General features: G+C 40.5%; 1 protein-coding gene across 4 annotated transcripts in view; it reads right to left on the reverse strand.

Moving 5' to 3' along the window:
* The window catches only part of arb2a (ARB2 cotranscriptional regulator A), a 544,044-nt gene that overhangs the window by 114,460 nt on the left and 410,366 nt on the right, over window positions 1–19,218 (reverse strand). Inside the window, exon 11 of one of the 4 annotated variants that reach the window (XM_072582925.1) lies at window positions 5,744–5,805. The exons of the other annotated variants lie outside the window; for them this stretch is intronic. Coding sequence (XP_072439026.1) covers window positions 5,759–5,805 — 47 coding nt within the window. The 3' untranslated portion in view covers window positions 5,744–5,758. Of the gene's footprint in view, window positions 1–5,743; window positions 5,806–19,218 lie in introns of those variants that run through there. 4 annotated transcript variants of the gene reach the window in all.

The following is a 19,218-nucleotide window of genomic DNA, read 5'->3' on the forward strand; positions in this document are numbered from 1 at the left end:
ATTCTGTTATGACAAGTTTACCATTAGTCTGAAACAACAGCTCAAACACTTTAACAGGGTTGGGGTGGAAAATGAGAATATGGCATCAGATGACACCCTAAGATTGACGCTGAGGAACAGGAATGAATGAAGACTCAGCCCCTGCCCAGCAGACTATGTAGAGATGCCATCCCTTGGCTAAAAATGCATTGGATTTAAGTTAAATCTTATGAGCTCTCCTATGACAAGAAAGATTTTGATAAAATAGCCATCAGCCACAGAAAGTGATATGGTTCTACATATCCGAAAGGAATATAACTGCGATCTTGTTTGAATCCACTGACCTTGGACGCAGTTAGATTAAGAAAATCTTTTCCAATTGCAGAGGTGAATAAAGCATGGAACAGTTTCACTGCATTCTGGAACTATTCCCATCATCTTCCAGAAATAGTTCAAAACCAGTGAATTTCCCCACAGCAGACTGTGACCCTCAGACACTTTGGGATGGAAATGAATGACATCTTTAATCCTGACTTTCGACACTTGGAACTGGCTTGCAAATGACAAACTCTTAGACCTTTCAGGATCAAGTGGAAATCACTAGATCTACAATTCCACTGAAGAATCTCCATCCAGAATGTGGATGCAGTATAAATATGCACAATTATAGTTGACCAATCCTGTTGCTCAGGATTCTAGCATATGAATTACATGCTTGTCCCACAGTCAAAGATCACATTGGAGATTCAGGGAGTCACATACTAGATACAGCATTCAGTACATACTTCACAAAACTGAACTATCATGAGTAGAATCACAGCTTCACCATTTCTGCCCCGTAGATGGCACAAAGTTAGGTAAAATAAAACAATGTCTTGACACCTAGGGGAAACATTTGAAAGGAAACAGATTTCATCAATACTTACATATGAATTATCTTGTATTTCGATTTGATTATGTTGTTCAGTAAGATCAAGAAAAGTTGTAAGGTCTGATGGGAGTGATTACTTATCTGAATGGGGTCAAGAAGACAGATCTGAAGAAGGGTCACTGGACCTGAAATGTTAGTTCTGATTTTTCTCCACAGATGCTGCTAGACCCTGTTGAGTTTTTCCAACAATTTCTGTTTTTGTTTCTGATTTCCAGCAACTGCAGTTCTTTCAGTTTTTTTTTAAAAAGACAGAAATTTTTGCACAGAACAATTGGAGTATGAAGAAATGCTAGGGCTACGTAGTAAGAAAAGATACCAATGGGAAACCACTTTAAGCCAAGAAGAATATTTTGCTAATGTTCTCCATGTGAATGTCTTGTCAGCTGACTTTGAAGAAACTTAACCAAGAATTATGCTTCTGACACTGAGCTTTAGGATCCTCTAGGTCTGGAACCACCTGCCCTTCCATGACATTTCTGTTGCTTTGTCTACTGTGAAGAACACAGCAAGCAAATATAATGCACGAGAACCCACTTCAGAACATAGAGCAGTAACCTTCCTGATCTATCAAACTAACAAAACATTGCCTTCTTAACTCTTGTAGTCCCCTGAATGGTAGATCATGTGCCTTATTGTAGCAGTGTTCTGCTGATGAGTTGGGCATTGAAACTGGGTCAAGAAACCATGGAAGCAAGGGGTACCTCTTGTCTCTCAGAAGCCATTGTGACATTTCACTATTTTGTCTCAATAGAGCTCAGATGCGGGAGTTTCTCATGACAAGAGCATCATGAAAGGTCCCTACAGATTTTAGCATTTACATGTAGAATTCATCGTAGTCACAGATGGTTTGAATGGTGAAGGACTGGAATCCTCTTTATTTAGGAGGTTCAATAGCTGCACAATAGGAGCATGCAGTGCAATGTGGGTGCCATCTATTGTTCCTTGAACTCCAGGGAATCCAGCAAATTAAGAGAACTGAATAGCCCTTTCATGGTGCAGTAGAGGAGTCATTCTGAGCAATTTTGGGTGAATTCCCCTAAAGATAATATGCAAATCGTAGACAAGATACAGCTTCATGAGACAGCAAGTGCTGATGGTAACTGTCTGAACTTCTGATTTCATGCATTCACTTTCCTTTACAGCTTATTAAAGTTTTAAGATGTTTATTTAATCCAGCAAATCTTTTATATTTCCCCTGGCTTCTAGTTCATTTTACTTCATCGCTTGCAGTTTTTAGCCCAAGAGAATGTGGTCATTATTAAAGGATGGAAAGAAATTGTACCCTAAGAATTATGGATTTGTCAGTCGATATAATATGGTTAAACTATTCAAAAACAGAATGTGATATGTTACTTATGTTCACTTATAGAGACTAACAGTTTTCAGGGGATACCAGACGGGCCTCAGGAAATAAAATTCTCGCCAACCTGATGATGTAGAGACTAAGAAAATTGTTGCTAGCATTGCTGATGACCCTTTCTAGCTTGATTTGCAAACATTATTCAATTAAATGCAACTTTGAAGGTTAACGGACAAGTAAAGAAAGAAGATGCTCCTGGCATTCGCTCCAAAAAATTCACTAGGTCAGGTGGCAGGCATAGAAACCTGGCACTTTCAGAGGTTTTCTGGAAGGCAGAGCATGGCTTGTACCTGCAGTAGGATGGCAAGTTCAGAAAAAAAGTACAAAGGAGAGAAACAAAGCATTAAACCTGGCATCAGTTGCAAGAGATAGAGTGAATCAATATGTTGAAGTGAACTTAGATTAGAGTTTTAAAAATGATCAAAGCATTTATTTTGCATATATTATTCAAGATTTATAGCAATAGAGAGCCTAGATGGCACACATTTCAAATGTTTGGGCATGTGCATTATGAAAATTTATGTACTTAGTCATCTTAGGGTGTTTCAGTATGCTCAAGGTGCTACATAAATTCAAGTGGTTGTTGTTGCACAGCATTCTTGAGCTTGTTTGATTACTTGATTGTGCTGGAATTGCTCAGAGAGATGAAAAGGCCAAATTTTTATTTTGCAATGTCTAGAAGACATTGGAATGGGAGGAAATGTTTGGAAAGAGAAGAAAAGCAACTGCATGATCATTGCTCACATCACAATCAATAACCTACGAAAGAATAACATGGTGGTTTTCCGGAGGCAGTATAAGGAATGAAGTTCAATGCTGAAGAGCAAGAACCCAAGGCTAATAGCCTCAATATTATTTCTTATGCCGTGCACTGGGCAAGGTAGCTTAGGATAGATAGGACTTACGAATTTGAGCCTGTCTTGCCATAGAAGATGATTATTGACCTGCTCATGATTGTGAATTCGTTTCCACTTTCCTGTCTGCACACCACACCCAACCACTGACTGCCTTGTCAATCAAAACTCTATTTAATAAGACATTGAATAAATTCATTGATCCGACTGGACTTCTTCCATGGAAGAAACTTCCAGAGATGACAGAGAGTCCTTCTTTGAAAGAAAAAAATCTCATCTTTGTGTTAGAAAAGGTTTCTCTTATGTTTAAACTATGTCTCCAGGTTTGAGTCTTATTCTTTTAAACTCTAATTGTAATAGGCCCAAATATCCCTCCTAGAATAAGAAGGACAAGGAAAGCAGCTGATTGGTGAGTATTTCTCTTCTTTGTGTTCAGGTTTCCAGTTTTTATACTCATTTTTTCTTTAAATGTATTATTAAGAATAATACTAATGCAGGTATAAAAATAATCTTTGCGGTAAAATGTAAAGCCCAAAGGTACTAATTATTAAATAAATTAAACAAAATGATAATGATGGCAGGACTGGGGATGTGTTGCTGATGCAGCATGTGGGAGCTGCTGAAGACCAAGGTGGTCTGATGCAAATACACCTGTACTAAGTGCTTGAAGCTCAAGTAACTTCAGATCCAGATTGAGAAGCTAGAGTCTGAACTGTAGACATGGTGCCCCATCATGAAAGGCTGAAGTTACCTAGAGTGGTCACACCCCCTCAAATCAGGTCATTCTTATTTGGTCTATGATCATGAACAGGTGGTGTGACAGTAGGGACACAGGTGTAGGGATTCAGTGATAGCATTCAAGGCACTCTGGCCTCTATAGTTATATAGCAGTTACAAAGTTTTGCAAGCTTTATGGAGGCAAATGGGGACTGCAGTGAAAATGAGTGACTGACTATGGCACTGTGATACAAGGGGCCATTAATGGGGTGGGCAGGGGAGTGACAAAGAGACAGGGGACAGTAAAATTAGCGGGACAGATACTGTTCTCTATAGCTATGATTGTGAGTCCCAAAAGCTGTTGCTGGCTGCTCAGTGCCAGAGTTAATAATGTCTCCTCAGGGCTGATGAGGAACCCACAGTGCAAGGGGAGAAAAAGATAAGAGTGACCAAATTACTGATCAAGAATCTATCTGTCTCATCCTTAAAGATATACAAGGACTGTGCTCCCACAACTCTCTGTGGCGAGGAATTCCAAAGACATACAATCCTCTGAGAGAAGAAATTCCTCTTCATCTTAACTTCAAATTAGCTCCCCTTAATTCTAAGACAATGCCCTCTGATTCTAGACTATCCTAACAGGGGAAACATCCTCTCAGTATTTATCCCGTCAAGCCCCTTAAGAATTTTATATGTTTCGATGGGATTACCTTTCACTATTCTAAACTCCAAGAAATGGAGTCACAACCTGTTTAGCCTCATAAGACAGTCCTTCCTTACTGCAAATCATCTGAGTGAACCTTCTCTTAACTGCCTCCAACAAAATGATATCTTTCCTTAAATAAGGGGACCAAACTTGCTCACAGTACTCCAGATATGGTCTTAACAACACCTTGTACAGATATGGAGTCATACAGCACAGAAACAGGCTCTTAGGCACAACACACCCATTACAACCAGGAGGCAATCCAGGAAAGGTTCACAAAGCTTATCCCAGGCATGGAGGGACTTACAAGAAGAGGTTGAGTGGATTTGTGCTGTACCTGTTGGAGTTTAGATGAATGACAAAGAACCTGATTCAAACATAAAAGATTTTTAGAGGTTTTACACAGCAGGTGCTGAGAGGTTGTTTCCCTTTGTGGGTGCGTCGATGAAATGAGGGTGTAAATCAGAGTAAGGGGTCACCCATTTCAGACAGGTGAGCAAGAATTTCTTCTTTCAGAGAGTAGGGAACCTGTGGAAGTCTTTAATGCAGAGGGTTGTCGAGGCTGTGCCATTATGTACAGAACAACCTTGATTATCCGATCGAGTTGGGTGGGGAGTATTTTGTTCTGATAACTGATTGTTTGAATAACTGATCTGATTGTAAACAAAGGAAGCTACACTAAATATAATTATGTAAAAAAGCATGTTTACAGACTTTTATTTCATTCAATCGATAAAATGAGTACAAACACTGGATACTGCTTAAAAATTCAAGATATTTTACAAATAAAATCACTTGTTGGTTAGAGTTTGAATGAAGTCATGAAATTTTTCGCTGACATTTTCCTTGGTTTTATTCTGGTCCTCGACAGCAGCCGGTATCTTTCTGTTTGGTGTCGTCCCACCGTCCAGACCAATGAAGTGCTGTCCCTCCCTCCTCAGCAATTGCCGAGCCCTTAGAGAGAGAGAGAGAGAGGCGCAAAATACAGGGGAACGAGAGAGGGAAGATTTTTTCGCTGACTTCAATTTCCGACCTCTCATCAATTTTTTTTTGGGGGGGGGGGAATATTTCCTTGTGTTTCCTCCCATCAAGTTTTTCTCCTGTTTATTTTCACATGTGCTGACTCACTATCATTTGCGAGTCAATGTTGAGAGAGAATCTTGCTGTTCGAGTACACTGCTCGGGCTTGCACATATGTTGTTCTTGTGTGTTCACAGCCGCAAATCTTTGTCCTCGAGGAGAATAAATATCGGAGAGCCTTTTTATAAAAAGTGTAAGACTTAACTCTAATGTCATATCTGAAGCATATATTTGAAGGTACTTATTTATTAAAGCATATTTGCACCTATATTCCTGTTCAAATTTACAAAATGATGCATTAAATGGGTGAGAAATAGAATTTTTCTACTTCAATTGAAATGCATGTATAGGGGCCTTGAGATCTTGTTTGGATAATCCGGAATTTGGATAATTGATGTTTAGATAATAGAGGTTGAAACTGAGATTGACAGATTGTTCGTCAGTAAGGGAATCAAGAGTTACGGGGACAGAGACATGGAATTAACTTGAAACAAAGTGTGGTACCAATGTGCTTACCGGAAAGCTAATTAGTCCATTCAGAGTGATTTGAAGCTAGTATAGCAATTGCAGCAAAAGGCAGAAAAGACTGTCAGGTAAAAATAACTAAGAAAGTGAAAGAGTATATTAAATATTGAATTGTATTTTTATGATTATGGAGTTAACTTGTGGAGTTTTGTGCTGGAAGTCAATCCTGCTCTTCCTTATTTCATCACAAAAGTTAAGTATTTTTAAAAGTATGTGGAATTTCCCAATTTACCCATCTTTTAGATCCAGGGTGACAGAAAGCACTGACAAGGTTTCTATATATAACACGAATGAATATTCATAAAAACAAGATTTTTACTATGGACAAGCAATTATGAACTGTTGACATATAAGGAGAAAGTGAGGACTGCAGATGTTGGAGATCAGAGTTGAGAGTGTGATGTTGGGACTCTCGATATAACATATAACTCCACTTGTTAAAACTATAACCCCCTTGCAATCTCCTGCTTAGACACACATACAGATGAACACAGACAGGAAAGAAAACATAGATGTGATGGGCAGAGGGAAAGACTGAGAAGGCAGTTCATTGTCCCTGTTCACAGGGTTCATGGAGATGACCCATTGGCTAGTCAGGACCTGCAGCAACTTGATTCTTTTTTGCCAGAAAACTTTCAGAAGACACAGAATGGCTGGTTCACACATAACGTCTCTGGCTTACTAATTAAGAATCATAGCTTACAGCAACTGCTGAGACAAAAATAAATTGGCTTTCTTCAGGTTTAAAGTGATTTTTACTGCAGAAAGAGAGACAGCTCCTGTCCTTGTTGAGGTCTGATTACTTCTCTTGAACATTCATACCCTTAAGCTGTTTGATTATTCGGGAACCAATCACGTAGTCTTTGGCAGACAAGAGGACTTTGTCATCACCAACTGGTCATTAGCCAACAGACCAATCAGCTACTTGCTGCTGACTAAACCTTCATTCAAACACAGACCCCTGACTTCAGCTTATCTGTAACCAAACTTCCATTACTGCTTAAACAAGTTACATAAATAGCACTTACAATTAGTGTTACTTTATTTGCTTTTATAAAGTGCAGCAATCCTTCAAATTTCCTTGCTCTTTCTCCACAGATACGGTCAGACCTGATGAGCTTTTCCAACAATTTCTGTTTTTGTTGTTGAAAATGTGGAGATGTTCATTTTGGAAGTGAATATAAAAGAACAAAGTATTATTTAAATGGAGAAATGCTGCAGAAGGCTGCAACACAAAGGACTTTGGGGTACTTGTGCACAAAACACAGAAAGCTAGTACACAGGTACAGCAGATTTTCAGGTCTAGTGGAATGTTGACCTTTATTTCAAGGAGGGTAGAGTATAAGAGTAGGGAAGTCTTACTGCAAATGTACATGTTGCTGTTGAGACCATACCTGGAGTACTGTGAGCAATTTTCATCCCCTTATGTAAAGATATTATTTCAATGGAGGTAATTCAAAGAAGGTTTATTAGCATTATACCTAGTTCGCAGGGATTGTCTTATGAGCAAAGGCTAAACAAGATTAGGGCACTATTCACTTGAGTTGAAGAATGAGAGGTGATCTCATTGAAACATCTAAGATTTTAAAGGGCTTGATAGGGTAAATGCTGAGAGGATGTTTCCCCTTCATGGGAGAGTCTAGGACCAGTGAGCATAGTTTCAGAATAAAGGAGTGCCGGTTTAAGACTGAGATAAGAATTTATTCTCTCAGAATTTTTGAGACATGGAATGCCTTGCCAGAGAGGGCTGTGGAGGCACAGTTCTTGTGTATGTTTAAGGTTGAGATAGACAGATGTTAGTTCAGTAGGAGAATCAAGGGTTACAAGGAAAAGACAGGAAAGTGAACATGAAGAATGTTGGCACAGCCATAATCCTAATGAATCACAGAGCAGGTTCAAACAGTCAAACGCCCTACTCTTGCTCCTATTTCTTATGGTGTTATGGTCTAAGAGAAGATGGGTTTGAGTGCAAGTAGGAAGATAAATCCATTAAAAGTGACATTGGGTCAGGATCGTGATATCACTCTCTGCTGTTGCAGATTTCATTCAGTTGTGTTTCAAGGTAGGCAGGAAAACCCATACAGGTGTTGGATAAAATAAAAGTTACATATTCAAGTAGGTCATTCTGTCTCAACCAATTTTGACATAAAAAAAGACCAGACTTATTTCCTATGTTTTCAAAAACTGCCTATGACCCCTGAAACAAGTGCAGAGTGGTTATGCAATGAAAGTGACAGGCTGGGAATCCTTTGACTGGTGAAACTAAAGAGCACCCACTATGGTCAGGTGTGAGACTGCTGCCAAAGGCACTCCTTATCTGACAATACTTTCAGTGCTTGACATTAGTGATTACCAATTTCTATGAAGTTAGTTTACCTTTAGCCACACTTTCCTTTTACCTGCCTTCAGCACAGTTCTGGAGCACTTTGTGCATTGCCTTTACTTCTTGCTGCATGACACTGTTTGGATTTTCTTAGCCTCTTGTTTAGCAAGATATGTGCATATTTCAACTTCGTTCATCTTATTTCAACAACAACCCTGCATATACATTATCAATGGCACTGAAAATTACGTGTATTGTCTCTTCTTCCCATTTGCAGCACGCCACAATGTTCTACACTAAATTTTATCCTTCAATATTCTTTCCAGTTTCTTTTGTCCAATCCATTTTATAATTTTATTTAGGCTTCTACTAAATACGCTGATTGCTTTTAGTGCTGAGAAATATGACTTGACACATGATATTGAATCCAGTTTGTTTTAAATCTTTACAACACAAAATGAGAAAAAAAGCTATTTTAAATATTTTAAAAGTATATGGGATGATATAATAAAAAAGAATGGCTTTAATGACTAATTACTCAAGGAATATGTCTTAAAAGAAGCATGATTAATTTCAGTAGCATGGACAATTATTACATCAGAACCAGAAGGCAACAAATGTTAGATTCGACTGGTAGGCATAACAAGGTTACTGTCTGTGACACTTATCCCGATTAAAATCAACCTATTCGTTTTGCAACCATTTCCTTACATATCTACAAATATGATAATGAGAGATTATCATTATTCCTTTTGCATGGTTTAAAGAAGCTATTTTAGGCTGATTTTGAATTAACTTTAGGTCAATTATGAAAGTAGAAAGTTCAATTTGGAATCCACATAAAAATATTTTAACACTTGATTTTTCTGATAAATAATTGGCAATTTTACTGCACAGTCAGGCACTAGGATCAGTGGGTGATGCAGACCCAAACTGAAGAAGTAAATGAACTTTATGCCTTGATTATTCAGAGTAATCTTGTTAACTTTTCTTCCTACATACTAATTCAGTACCACTGCCCTTGCACTTCAGTAAAGAAGATACTGTAATGTAATTAGCCACTGGTAGGCAATGTTTACATTAGTTCTCAGAAGGCTAAGAAGTAGATTATATCTAAAATTAGATCTGCCTAGGGCTGTGCTGGTTGTATCCTAATCATATCAGACAAGGAGGCCAGTATGCCACCTGACACAGACAAGTGGATCGTTTCTTTTAAGAAAAGCGTTTTTATTAACCCCCTCAAGTCTATCCATGTACCTTCTATACCTTAATATTATTATTCATGCAAATCTGTATTTTATCAAAAAATTGCTTTAGTTTCCTGTGTGCAATGTGGAATTTCACTACCTATCTTGTATGTGATATTTTCATGTTCAGTTAACTAAACAAGATGACCAAACATCTTGTCAAACAGCCACAGATAACATTTCAGTCCTTTACAGAGTGCCCTAATCCTTAATTATCTGAATTTATGGTATTTAGCAGAATCACTTTATGGTTAGTTGATGCACTGTTCATTTTATAATCAATATATTGAGAAGGACTCTTGGGGCTTAAAAGCACAAAATATTTTCTTCTTTTGTAGTAGAATCATTTCCATATTGGTAAAACTAATGTAAATCTAAGAATTACAGGCAGTGATTTCTAAAACTCTGGTACTTGATCAGAACCACTGTCAAATATTTAAAAATCACTTTGCAGCCAGCTCAGTTTGATGGCACAATTTTTACAGCTCATTTAGTCTGACCATGGTCCTTGAGAAGACTTTATATTTCAGAGAATTATCCTGTAAATATGAATAATGAGAGATGCCAAGCTTCACTGTTTGCACAATTTGTAAACCATGTTAATCCAACAATCTAAAACAAACATGCATGTGATATTTCCATGCAATTACAAAACTGTATACCACATTTCTACACCATAAAGACATAAGCAGTTAAACAGTGGAACAACTGATAGTAAATCCTTATAGTATCTCAATGAACCCGAAATAACTGAACAGTTGATTTGAATTATGATCTGTAGTCACTGCAATGTGTTGCTTCTGAAATTAAACAAATTCACAAAAAATTGTCTTCATTTTAAACTCAAGGTCATTGAACAATATAAATGTAAAAATACGTCTGTTTCCAAAAATATTAAGGAGCATAACCTACCATAGAATCGTACAGAACAGAAGCGGTCCTTGGGGCAATCAAGTCTGTACTACCAAAAATATAATACTACCTACACTTCCTACACAAGGTCCACTTCCTGCAACAGGCCTCTGAGAATGTTATGAGGCTTCAAGTGCTGCTGTCTGCTAGTCTCAGTTCCCTTTGTTTCATCTTGGTGGCATAACAATAAAGATTGTTATCTAATTATTTCTTCATTGCATTATAAAGCACTTTATTAATGTACACAGTACAACACACACCTGCTCCTAAATCTAATGTACCTCAGAGGCTAGTTCTTTTTCCAAGTTTGTGTGAACGCACGGTTGCACAACAGTTCAGAATTTAATGTAATAGGTATAGGTAGAAAGAGGGATAGGGATGTAAGGCAGGACTTCAGGGAGCTAGGGTGGAAGCTGAAAGCTAGAACAAACAACTGTTATGTCTGGTTTGTTACCCGTGCTATGTGATAGCGAGACAAGGAATAGGGAGAGATATCAGCTGAACACGTGGCTGCAGTGATGGTGCAGAAGGGAGGGTTTCAGGGACATGGATAATTGGGACTCATTCTGGGGAATGTGGGACCTCTACAAACAGGACGGTCTTCACTTGAACCAAAGGAGTACTAATATCCTGGGTGGGAAACTTACTGCTGCTATTCGGGTGGGTTTAAACTAGCTCAGCAGGGGGATGGGAACCTGACGTGTAGTTCAGCGCACAGGAGGATGAGAGTAGGGAGGGCATGGACAAGACTTCAGGGTCACAGGAATGTGCTGGCAGACAGCAAACTGGTTTGAAGTGTGTCTACTTCAACGCCAGAAGTATCCAAAATAAGATAGGTGAGCTTGCAGCATGGATAGGTACCTGGGACTTCGATGTTATGGCCATTTTGGAGACATAGCTAGACCATGGTCAAGAATGAATGTTGTAGGTTCCAGGGTTTAGATCTTCATTAAGAATAGGAAAGATGGTAAAAGAGGGAGGTGTGGCCTTGTTAGTTACAGACAGCATAACGGTGACAAGGACTTGTCTACTGAGGTAGTATGGTCTGAGGTTAGAAACAGGAGAGGAGAGGTCACAGTGCTGTGAGTTTTCTTTTAGGTGTCTGCAGAATTCCAGGGACGTGGAAGAGAGGATTGGCAAAATGATTCTGGGTAGGAGTGAAAGGAACAGGGTGGTCATTATGGGGGACTTTAACTTCCCCAACATTGACCGGAATGCTATAACTCTAGTATGTCAGATGGATCAGTTTTTGTCCAATGTGTGCAGGAGGTTTCCTGACACAGTATGTTGAAGAGCCAAGTGGGGAGGCCACACTGGATCTGGTGCTTGGTAATGAACCAGGCTAGGTGTTTGATTTAGTGGTAGGTGTGCACTTTGGACAGAGTGACCATAATTTGGTTACATTTAGTTTAGTGATGGAAAGGGATAGATACATGCCACAGGGCAAGAGTTATAGATGGGGGTAGGGCAATTATAATGCGATTAGGCAGCAAATGCAGGGGTAGCAAAATGCAGGGGATGGGGACAATTGAAATGTGGAGCTGGTTTAAGGAACAGATATTGTGTGTCTTTGTATGTCTCTGTACGTCACTGTCAGGCAGAGAGGAAGTGATAAGGTAAAGGAACGATGGTTTACTGAAGGAATTGCATCTCTTGTTAAGTGGAAGAACGAGGCTTATGTGATGATGAGACGAGATGGTTCAGATGAGGCGATGGAGCGTTACAGATTAGCTAGGAAGTATTTAGCGAGAGAGTTAAGAAGAGCAAAGAGAGGACATGAGCAGTCCTTAACATGTAGAATCAAGGCAAACTCTAAAACTTTCTATAGGTATGTGAGGAATAAAAGGATGACTAGAGTAGAAATAGGGCCAGTCAAAGACAGAAGTGGGAAGTTGGGTGTGGACCCTGTGGAGATTGGAGAGGTGCTAGACGAATATTTCTCATTGGTTTTCACTCAAGAAAATGAGAATATTGTAGAGGAGAAGAATGAGATATAGGATATTAGACTAGAGAGGATCAAGGTTAGTAAGGAAGAGGTATTATCAATTCTAGAAGGAATGAAAGTAGACAAGTCCCCTGGGCCGGATGGGATTTACCCAAGGATTCTCTGGGAAGCTTGGGAGGAGGTGTTGGAGCCTTAGGCTTTGATCTTTGAGTCATCATTATCTTCAGGTTTAGTACCACAGGACTAGAGGATTGCAAATGTTGTGCCCTTGTACAAGAAGGGCAGTAGAGATGATCCATTTGCAATTTGATTGCAAATAGTCAACATAGTTTTGTCAAGGGCAGGTCATGTCTCACAAACCTCAATGAGTCTTTTGAGGTGACCAAGCATGTGGATGAGGATAGGGTAGTTGACATAGTGTACAAGGACTTCAGCAAAACCTTTGATAAGGTTCCACATGGGTAGACTGTTGGACAAAATGCAGAGGCATGGGATTGAGAGTGGTTTAGCAGTTTGGATTAGAAATTGGCTTTCTGTAAGAAGGCAGCAAGTGGGCGGTTGATGGAAAATATTCAGCCTAGAGTCCGGTTACTAATGGTGTGCCACAAGGATCTGTTTTGGGACCACTGCTGTTTATCATTTTTATAAATGACCTTGGATGCAGGCATAGGTGGATGGGTTAGTAAGTTTGCAGATGACACTAAAGTCGGTGGAGTAGTGGACAGTGTGGATGAATGTTGCAGGTTGCAGGGGGACTTGGATAAACTGCAGAATTGGGCTGAGAGGTGGCAAATGGAGTTCAATACAGATAAATGTGAGGTGATTCACTTTGGGAAGAATAACATGAAGGCAGAATGCTGGGTGATTGGAAAGATTTTTGTTAGTGTGGATATATAGAGGGATCTTGGAGTCCATGTACATATATCCCTGAAAGTTGCCATTCAGGTTGATACTGGTGTTAAGAAGGCATATGGCATGTTAGGTTTTATTGGTAGCGGGTTTGAGTTCTGGAGCCGTAATGTCATGCTGCAACTATACAAAATGCTCGTGCGGCCTCACTTGGAATGTTATGTATAGTTCTGCTCGCCCCATTACAGGAAGGATGTGGAAACACTGGAAAAGGTGCAGAGGAGATTTACCAGGATGTTGCCTGGTCTGGAGGGAAGGTCTCATGAGGAAAGGCTGAGAGACTTGGGTCTGTTCTCATTGGAAAGAAGAAGGCTACGAGGGGATTTGATAGAGACATACAAGATGATCAGAGGATTAGATAGGGTAGCCAGTGAAAGTCTTTTTCCTCAGCTTGTAAGAAGGGGAATAGCTACAAATTGAGGGGTGATAGATTTAAGACAGATGTCAGAGGCAGGTTCTTTACTCAGAGAGTGGTAAAGGCGTGGAATGCCCTGCTTGCCAATATAGTTAACTCAGCCACATTAGAAAGTTTGAAACAATTCCTGGATAAGCACATGCATGATGATGGGATAGTGTAGGGGGATGGGCTTAGATTAGCTAACAGGTCAGCACAACATTGAGGGCCGAAGGGCCTGTTCTGTGCTGTATTGTTCGATGTTCTATGTCATAGGACTAACAGTTGGTGTATGAGAAATGGTTCCTCTGAGATGTGAACATATGACCATTTTAAAGAGACTGCAAAGTGCAACAAACAAGCCATGCACAGCAAAGAAAAACTTGAGGAAATGCTAATATTTTAAAATATTTGTTAATAATTTGTAAAATTTATACAACACTGTATCAAATGGTCAAGGTAAAAATAGAGGATCATTGAATACTTCAAACTATCAGTGTCTGAGCCATAAAGATATTAAGACAAAATCATCAAGAAGCAAACTTTGTTTTTCTGTGTTGATTAATTGATCTTAGCAAAGGCAGTTAGTTACGTTAACCTTGTTCTCTCAGATCCAGTTGTAACATTGCAATTAAATCTGTTGACAAGTATGATGCTGTTATTATCTGGTGAATTGACCTCCATATCTGAACAGTATTGAACAATAACTGTCTACTCCTTTCTATTACCTCTTTTGGACCATGACACCATGAAGTACCTTCACAGGGGCTGGTATCCCATCATAAAGTCACCTTTTATTTACATGTTGAAAGTTCTTGATTCTGGCACAGCCTTGTCAGAGTCAGCAACCAGGCTGTCAGAATCTCTGACATTCCTGTTTATGTGTGTCAGCCAGGGCCCCCGAGTTTGACCAGATGAACAGCCCTAATCAGGAAACTCACACTGTATGAGGTCCAGCTGGCTTACCTTGTTACAATCACTAAACCCATCATCAAATACCAAGTAATTTTTTCCAGGATTGTTACTGACTTCATCTCCTCTGAGGATCATCAAAAGAAATTTTCAGCATCATAGCCCCCAACCCCAAACATCCCACTTCCATTTCACAAAAATCCTTAAACAGGTCTGCCTCGGTAAACCAATCATTTCTTGATTTATGCCGAGAGTGTGATGGTGGAAAAGCACAGCAGGTCGGGCAGCATCCAAGAAGCAGGAAAATCGACACTTCAGGGAAAGGCCCTTCATCAGGAATGAGGCTGTGAGCTGAGGGCATGATGAGATAAATGGGAGGGGGTGGGGCTGGGGGAAAGGTAGCGGAGAGTGTGATAGGTAGATGGAGGTGGGGGTAATGGTGATCGATTGGATAGGAGGGGGGAGCGGATATGTGGAAAGGAAGATGGACAGGTAGGACAGTTCATGAGGGTGGTGCCGATTTGGAAGGTTAGAACTGGGATAAGGTGGAGGGAGAGGAAATGAGGAAACTGGTGAAATCCACATTGATGCTGTGTGGTTGGAGGGTCTCGAGATGGAAGATGAGGCATTCTTCCTCCAGCCATCAGGTGGTTAGGGAGTGGCGATGGAGAAGGCTCAGGACCTGCATGTCCTTGGCAGAGTGGGAGGGGGAGTTGAAATGTTGGCCACGGGCTGGTGCGGTTGGTTGGTGCTGGTGTACTGGAGATTTTCTCTGAAGCGCTCTGCAGGTAGGTGTCCTGAATCCCCAATGTAGAGGAGACCGCATTGAGAGCAATGAATACAGTAAATGAAATGTGTAGAAGTGCAGGTAAAACTCTGATAGATGTGGAAGGGTCCTTTGGGGTCTTGGACAGAGGTGGTGGTGGGGGGGGGGGGAATGTGTGGTCATAGGTTTTCAATTCCTGCAGTGGCAAGGGAAGGTGCTGAGAGGGGACGGTGGGTTGGTGGGGGGGCATGGACCTGACAAGGGAGTCACGGAGGGAATGGTCTCTAGGGAAAGCGGATAGTGGTGGGGAGATTTATATCTGTCTCCACTTCATTTTTTCCGGTAATGGTCACAGATCTGAAACTTATCTCCTGATTTCATCTTCTGTTTATCACGGGTGTCGAGAGTTTGGTGCTGGAAAAGCACAGCAGATCAGGCAGCATCTGAGGAGCAGAGGAATCGATGTTTCGGGCATAAGCCCTTCAATAGACAATAGATGCAGGAGTAGGCCATTCTGCCCTTCGAGCCTGCACCACCATTCATAATGATCATCCTTAATCAGTATCCTGTTCCTGCCTTATCTCCATAACCCTTGATTCTACATCCTTGAGAGCTCTATCCAACTCTTTCTTAAATGAATCCAGAGACTGGGCCTCCACTGCCCTGTTGGGCAGAGCATTCCACACAGCCACCACTCTCTGGGTGAAGAAGTTTCTCCTCATCTCTGTCCTAAATGGTCTACCCTTTATTTTTAAGCTGTGTCCTCTCAGTCTTCTACGCTGAAAGACTGGAGCAACTGGGCTTGTATACCCTTGAGCTTAGAAGACTGAGAGGGGATCTGATTGAGACATATAAGATTATTAAAGGATTGGACACTCTGGAGGCAGGAAACATGTTAGCGCTAATGGGTGAGTGCCGAACCAGAGGACACAGCTTAAAAATGAAGGGTAGACCATTTAGGACAGAGATGAGGAGAAACTTCTTCACCCAGAGAGTGGTGGCTGTGTGGAATGCTCTGCCCCACAGGGCAGTGGAGGCCCAGTCTCTGGATTCATTTAAGAAAGAGTTGGATAGAGCTCTCAAGGATGTAGAATCAAGGGTTATGGAGATAAGGCAGGAACAGGATACTGATTAAGGATGATCAGCCATGATCATTATGAATGGTGGTGCAGGCTCGAAGGGCAGAATGGCCTACTCCTGCATCTATTGTCTATTGAAGGGCTTATGCCCGAAACATCGATTCTTCTGCTCCTCAGATGCTGCCTGACCTGCTGTGCTTTTCCAGCACCAAACTCTCGACACCCATGATAAACAGAAGATGAAATCAGGAGATAAGTTTCAGATCTGTGACCATTACCGGAAAAAATGAAGTGGAGACAGATATAAATCTCCCCACCACTATCCGCTTTCCCTAGAGACCATTCCCTCCGTGACTGACCTCATGAACCTACGCTGCACTCCCTCGAAAGCCAGAATGTCTTTCCTCAAATTTGGAGACCAGAACTGCACACAGTACTCGAGGTGTGATCTCACCAGGGCCCTGTACAGCTGCAGAAGAACCTCTTTGCTTCTATACTCAATCCCTCTTGTTATGAAGGCCAGCATGCTATTAGCCTTCTTCACGACCTGCTGTACCTGCATGCTTACCTTCATTGACTGGTGTACAAGAACACCCAGGTCTCTTTGTACTGCCCCTTTACCTAAATTGATTCCATTTAGGTAGTAATCTGCCTTCCTGTTCTTGCCACCAAAATGGATAACCATACATGTGTCTGCATTAAACTGCATCTGCCATGCATCTGACCACTCACCTAACATCAGGAATGAAATGTCGACTCTCTTACACCTTGGATGCTGCCTGACCTGCTGTGATTTTCCAGCACCACACCATCAACTCTGATCGTCAGCATTTGCAGTCCTCACTTTCTCCTTTTCATCATGGGTGTCCAACCTATTTTCCAATTGGATCACCTTAGGTTTCTCTGTTTTTCCTTGAATGGAATCCAACAGTTTCAACCCACCATTACTATAAACTGCTTGGCTGAAAGTCATCACAAGTTAATAATGTTGGCTTTAATCCAAGTCACTTCCTCCAAGTAAAACTTGTTGTTTTGGGTACCCACATAGTTCCCAGCTACATTTACTTTATGTGAGATATGGGGAACAATCCTTGTTTATTCTCGCCTGTCCCTTTCTCATAATTCTTTTGCCAGTACATTGATGACTGCCACTGCCATTTTGTATTATTGCCCCAACTGAAAAACTTCAAGTTTTGAAGTTCTACTCTTCTCTCATCTTCACGTGGTCCATCTGTGATTCTTTACTTTCCTTCCTCAACGTTTTTGTCTATTTCTGGGAATAGTCAATCAAAAAGTATTTATTATAAGCAACTGACTACAAGAACCACCTGGACTATACTTCCTCACAAAGCTGTGAGAATTCCATTCTATTTTGGCAGCTTCTCTATTGCTGTTCTGATACTGCAACCATTCACATTAGCATATTCGATATGTTTTTGTAGAATGGTTTCAACACAGAAAGAGGCTTATTTGATCCACTGTGTGTGTACTGGCTCTTGAGGGAACAATCCACTGCTCTTTGAGGGAACAATCACGAACATGCCTTTTCTCTACAGCCCTGCAATTTTTTCCCTTTCAGATAATGATCCAATTTCATTTTGAAAGCCTCAACTGACTCTACACGACAGTCTCAGGTGGTGTATTCTTAACTTAAATAAACCCACTTTCTGAGAAAACATTGCCATGTTGGTCATTGCTTATTTTGACAGTTCCTTAAATCTTCACTGTCTGGTTTATGATCCTTCAATCAATGGGAGCAGTTTCTCTCCGATTACAGTGTGCACTAGTAACACATAAAGTGTCAAGAAACCTCAAACACAGCAGACTGTGATCTCTTGGGCCTGCAAAGATAATGAGAGGCTGATGACCCCTACTCAATGGTAAAATATTCCTCTTGAGGATTATGTTCCAAACTACTGACAGATTTTGAGTTTTCTCTTTGAAGAAAATACTGGACAGAGTTTACAAAGCCAGTTTCAAATCTTCTGGAGGGGACCAAGGGAACTCAATGGTCTTGTGTTCCCTCTAAGTTATGTGGGTGCATATAGTGATTGGTGTCAATAAGCTAATTGTGACTCTGATTTCTGATTTCGGAAATTGCTTCCATGCACTGGCCTCAGAGGCTCATGCCGTGGTTAGAAAATTAGAGGGAACGCTGCTTGTGTGTATCATCCTGGGTTCAAGTTTTAAGAAGGGAAACCAGTTCATCCCTTCTCAACTGGCAGCTTAACACTATAGATATCCCAACATGAACCCTAGTGAACTGGGGAACCTCAACTGAGGTCTGGTTGCAACTGTATCAGCAACTTGATGTAAAATGTAAGAAGTGCTGGCAATGAATCTTCTCAAGTTAGCAGTACAACATTATAAGATGCACTTTCATTCTTATAGGTCGAACAACATTAGCTGCAGATGTCACCTCTACGTTTATAATAAGTGTTTATTATCTTAAATATCTACCAATTAATACTGGCTTCAGAAGAAGTCTGATTTTAATTACAGCAGTACAATTACATTGTATGCAAATAAATGACTGTTAATTGACAACAAAAAAAGTTTCAAGTATGTTGCAGCAAATA

Source organism: Chiloscyllium punctatum, chromosome 2 (assembly GCF_047496795.1).
Source record: "Chiloscyllium punctatum isolate Juve2018m chromosome 2, sChiPun1.3, whole genome shotgun sequence".
NCBI lineage: Eukaryota > Metazoa > Chordata > Chondrichthyes > Orectolobiformes > Hemiscylliidae > Chiloscyllium > Chiloscyllium punctatum.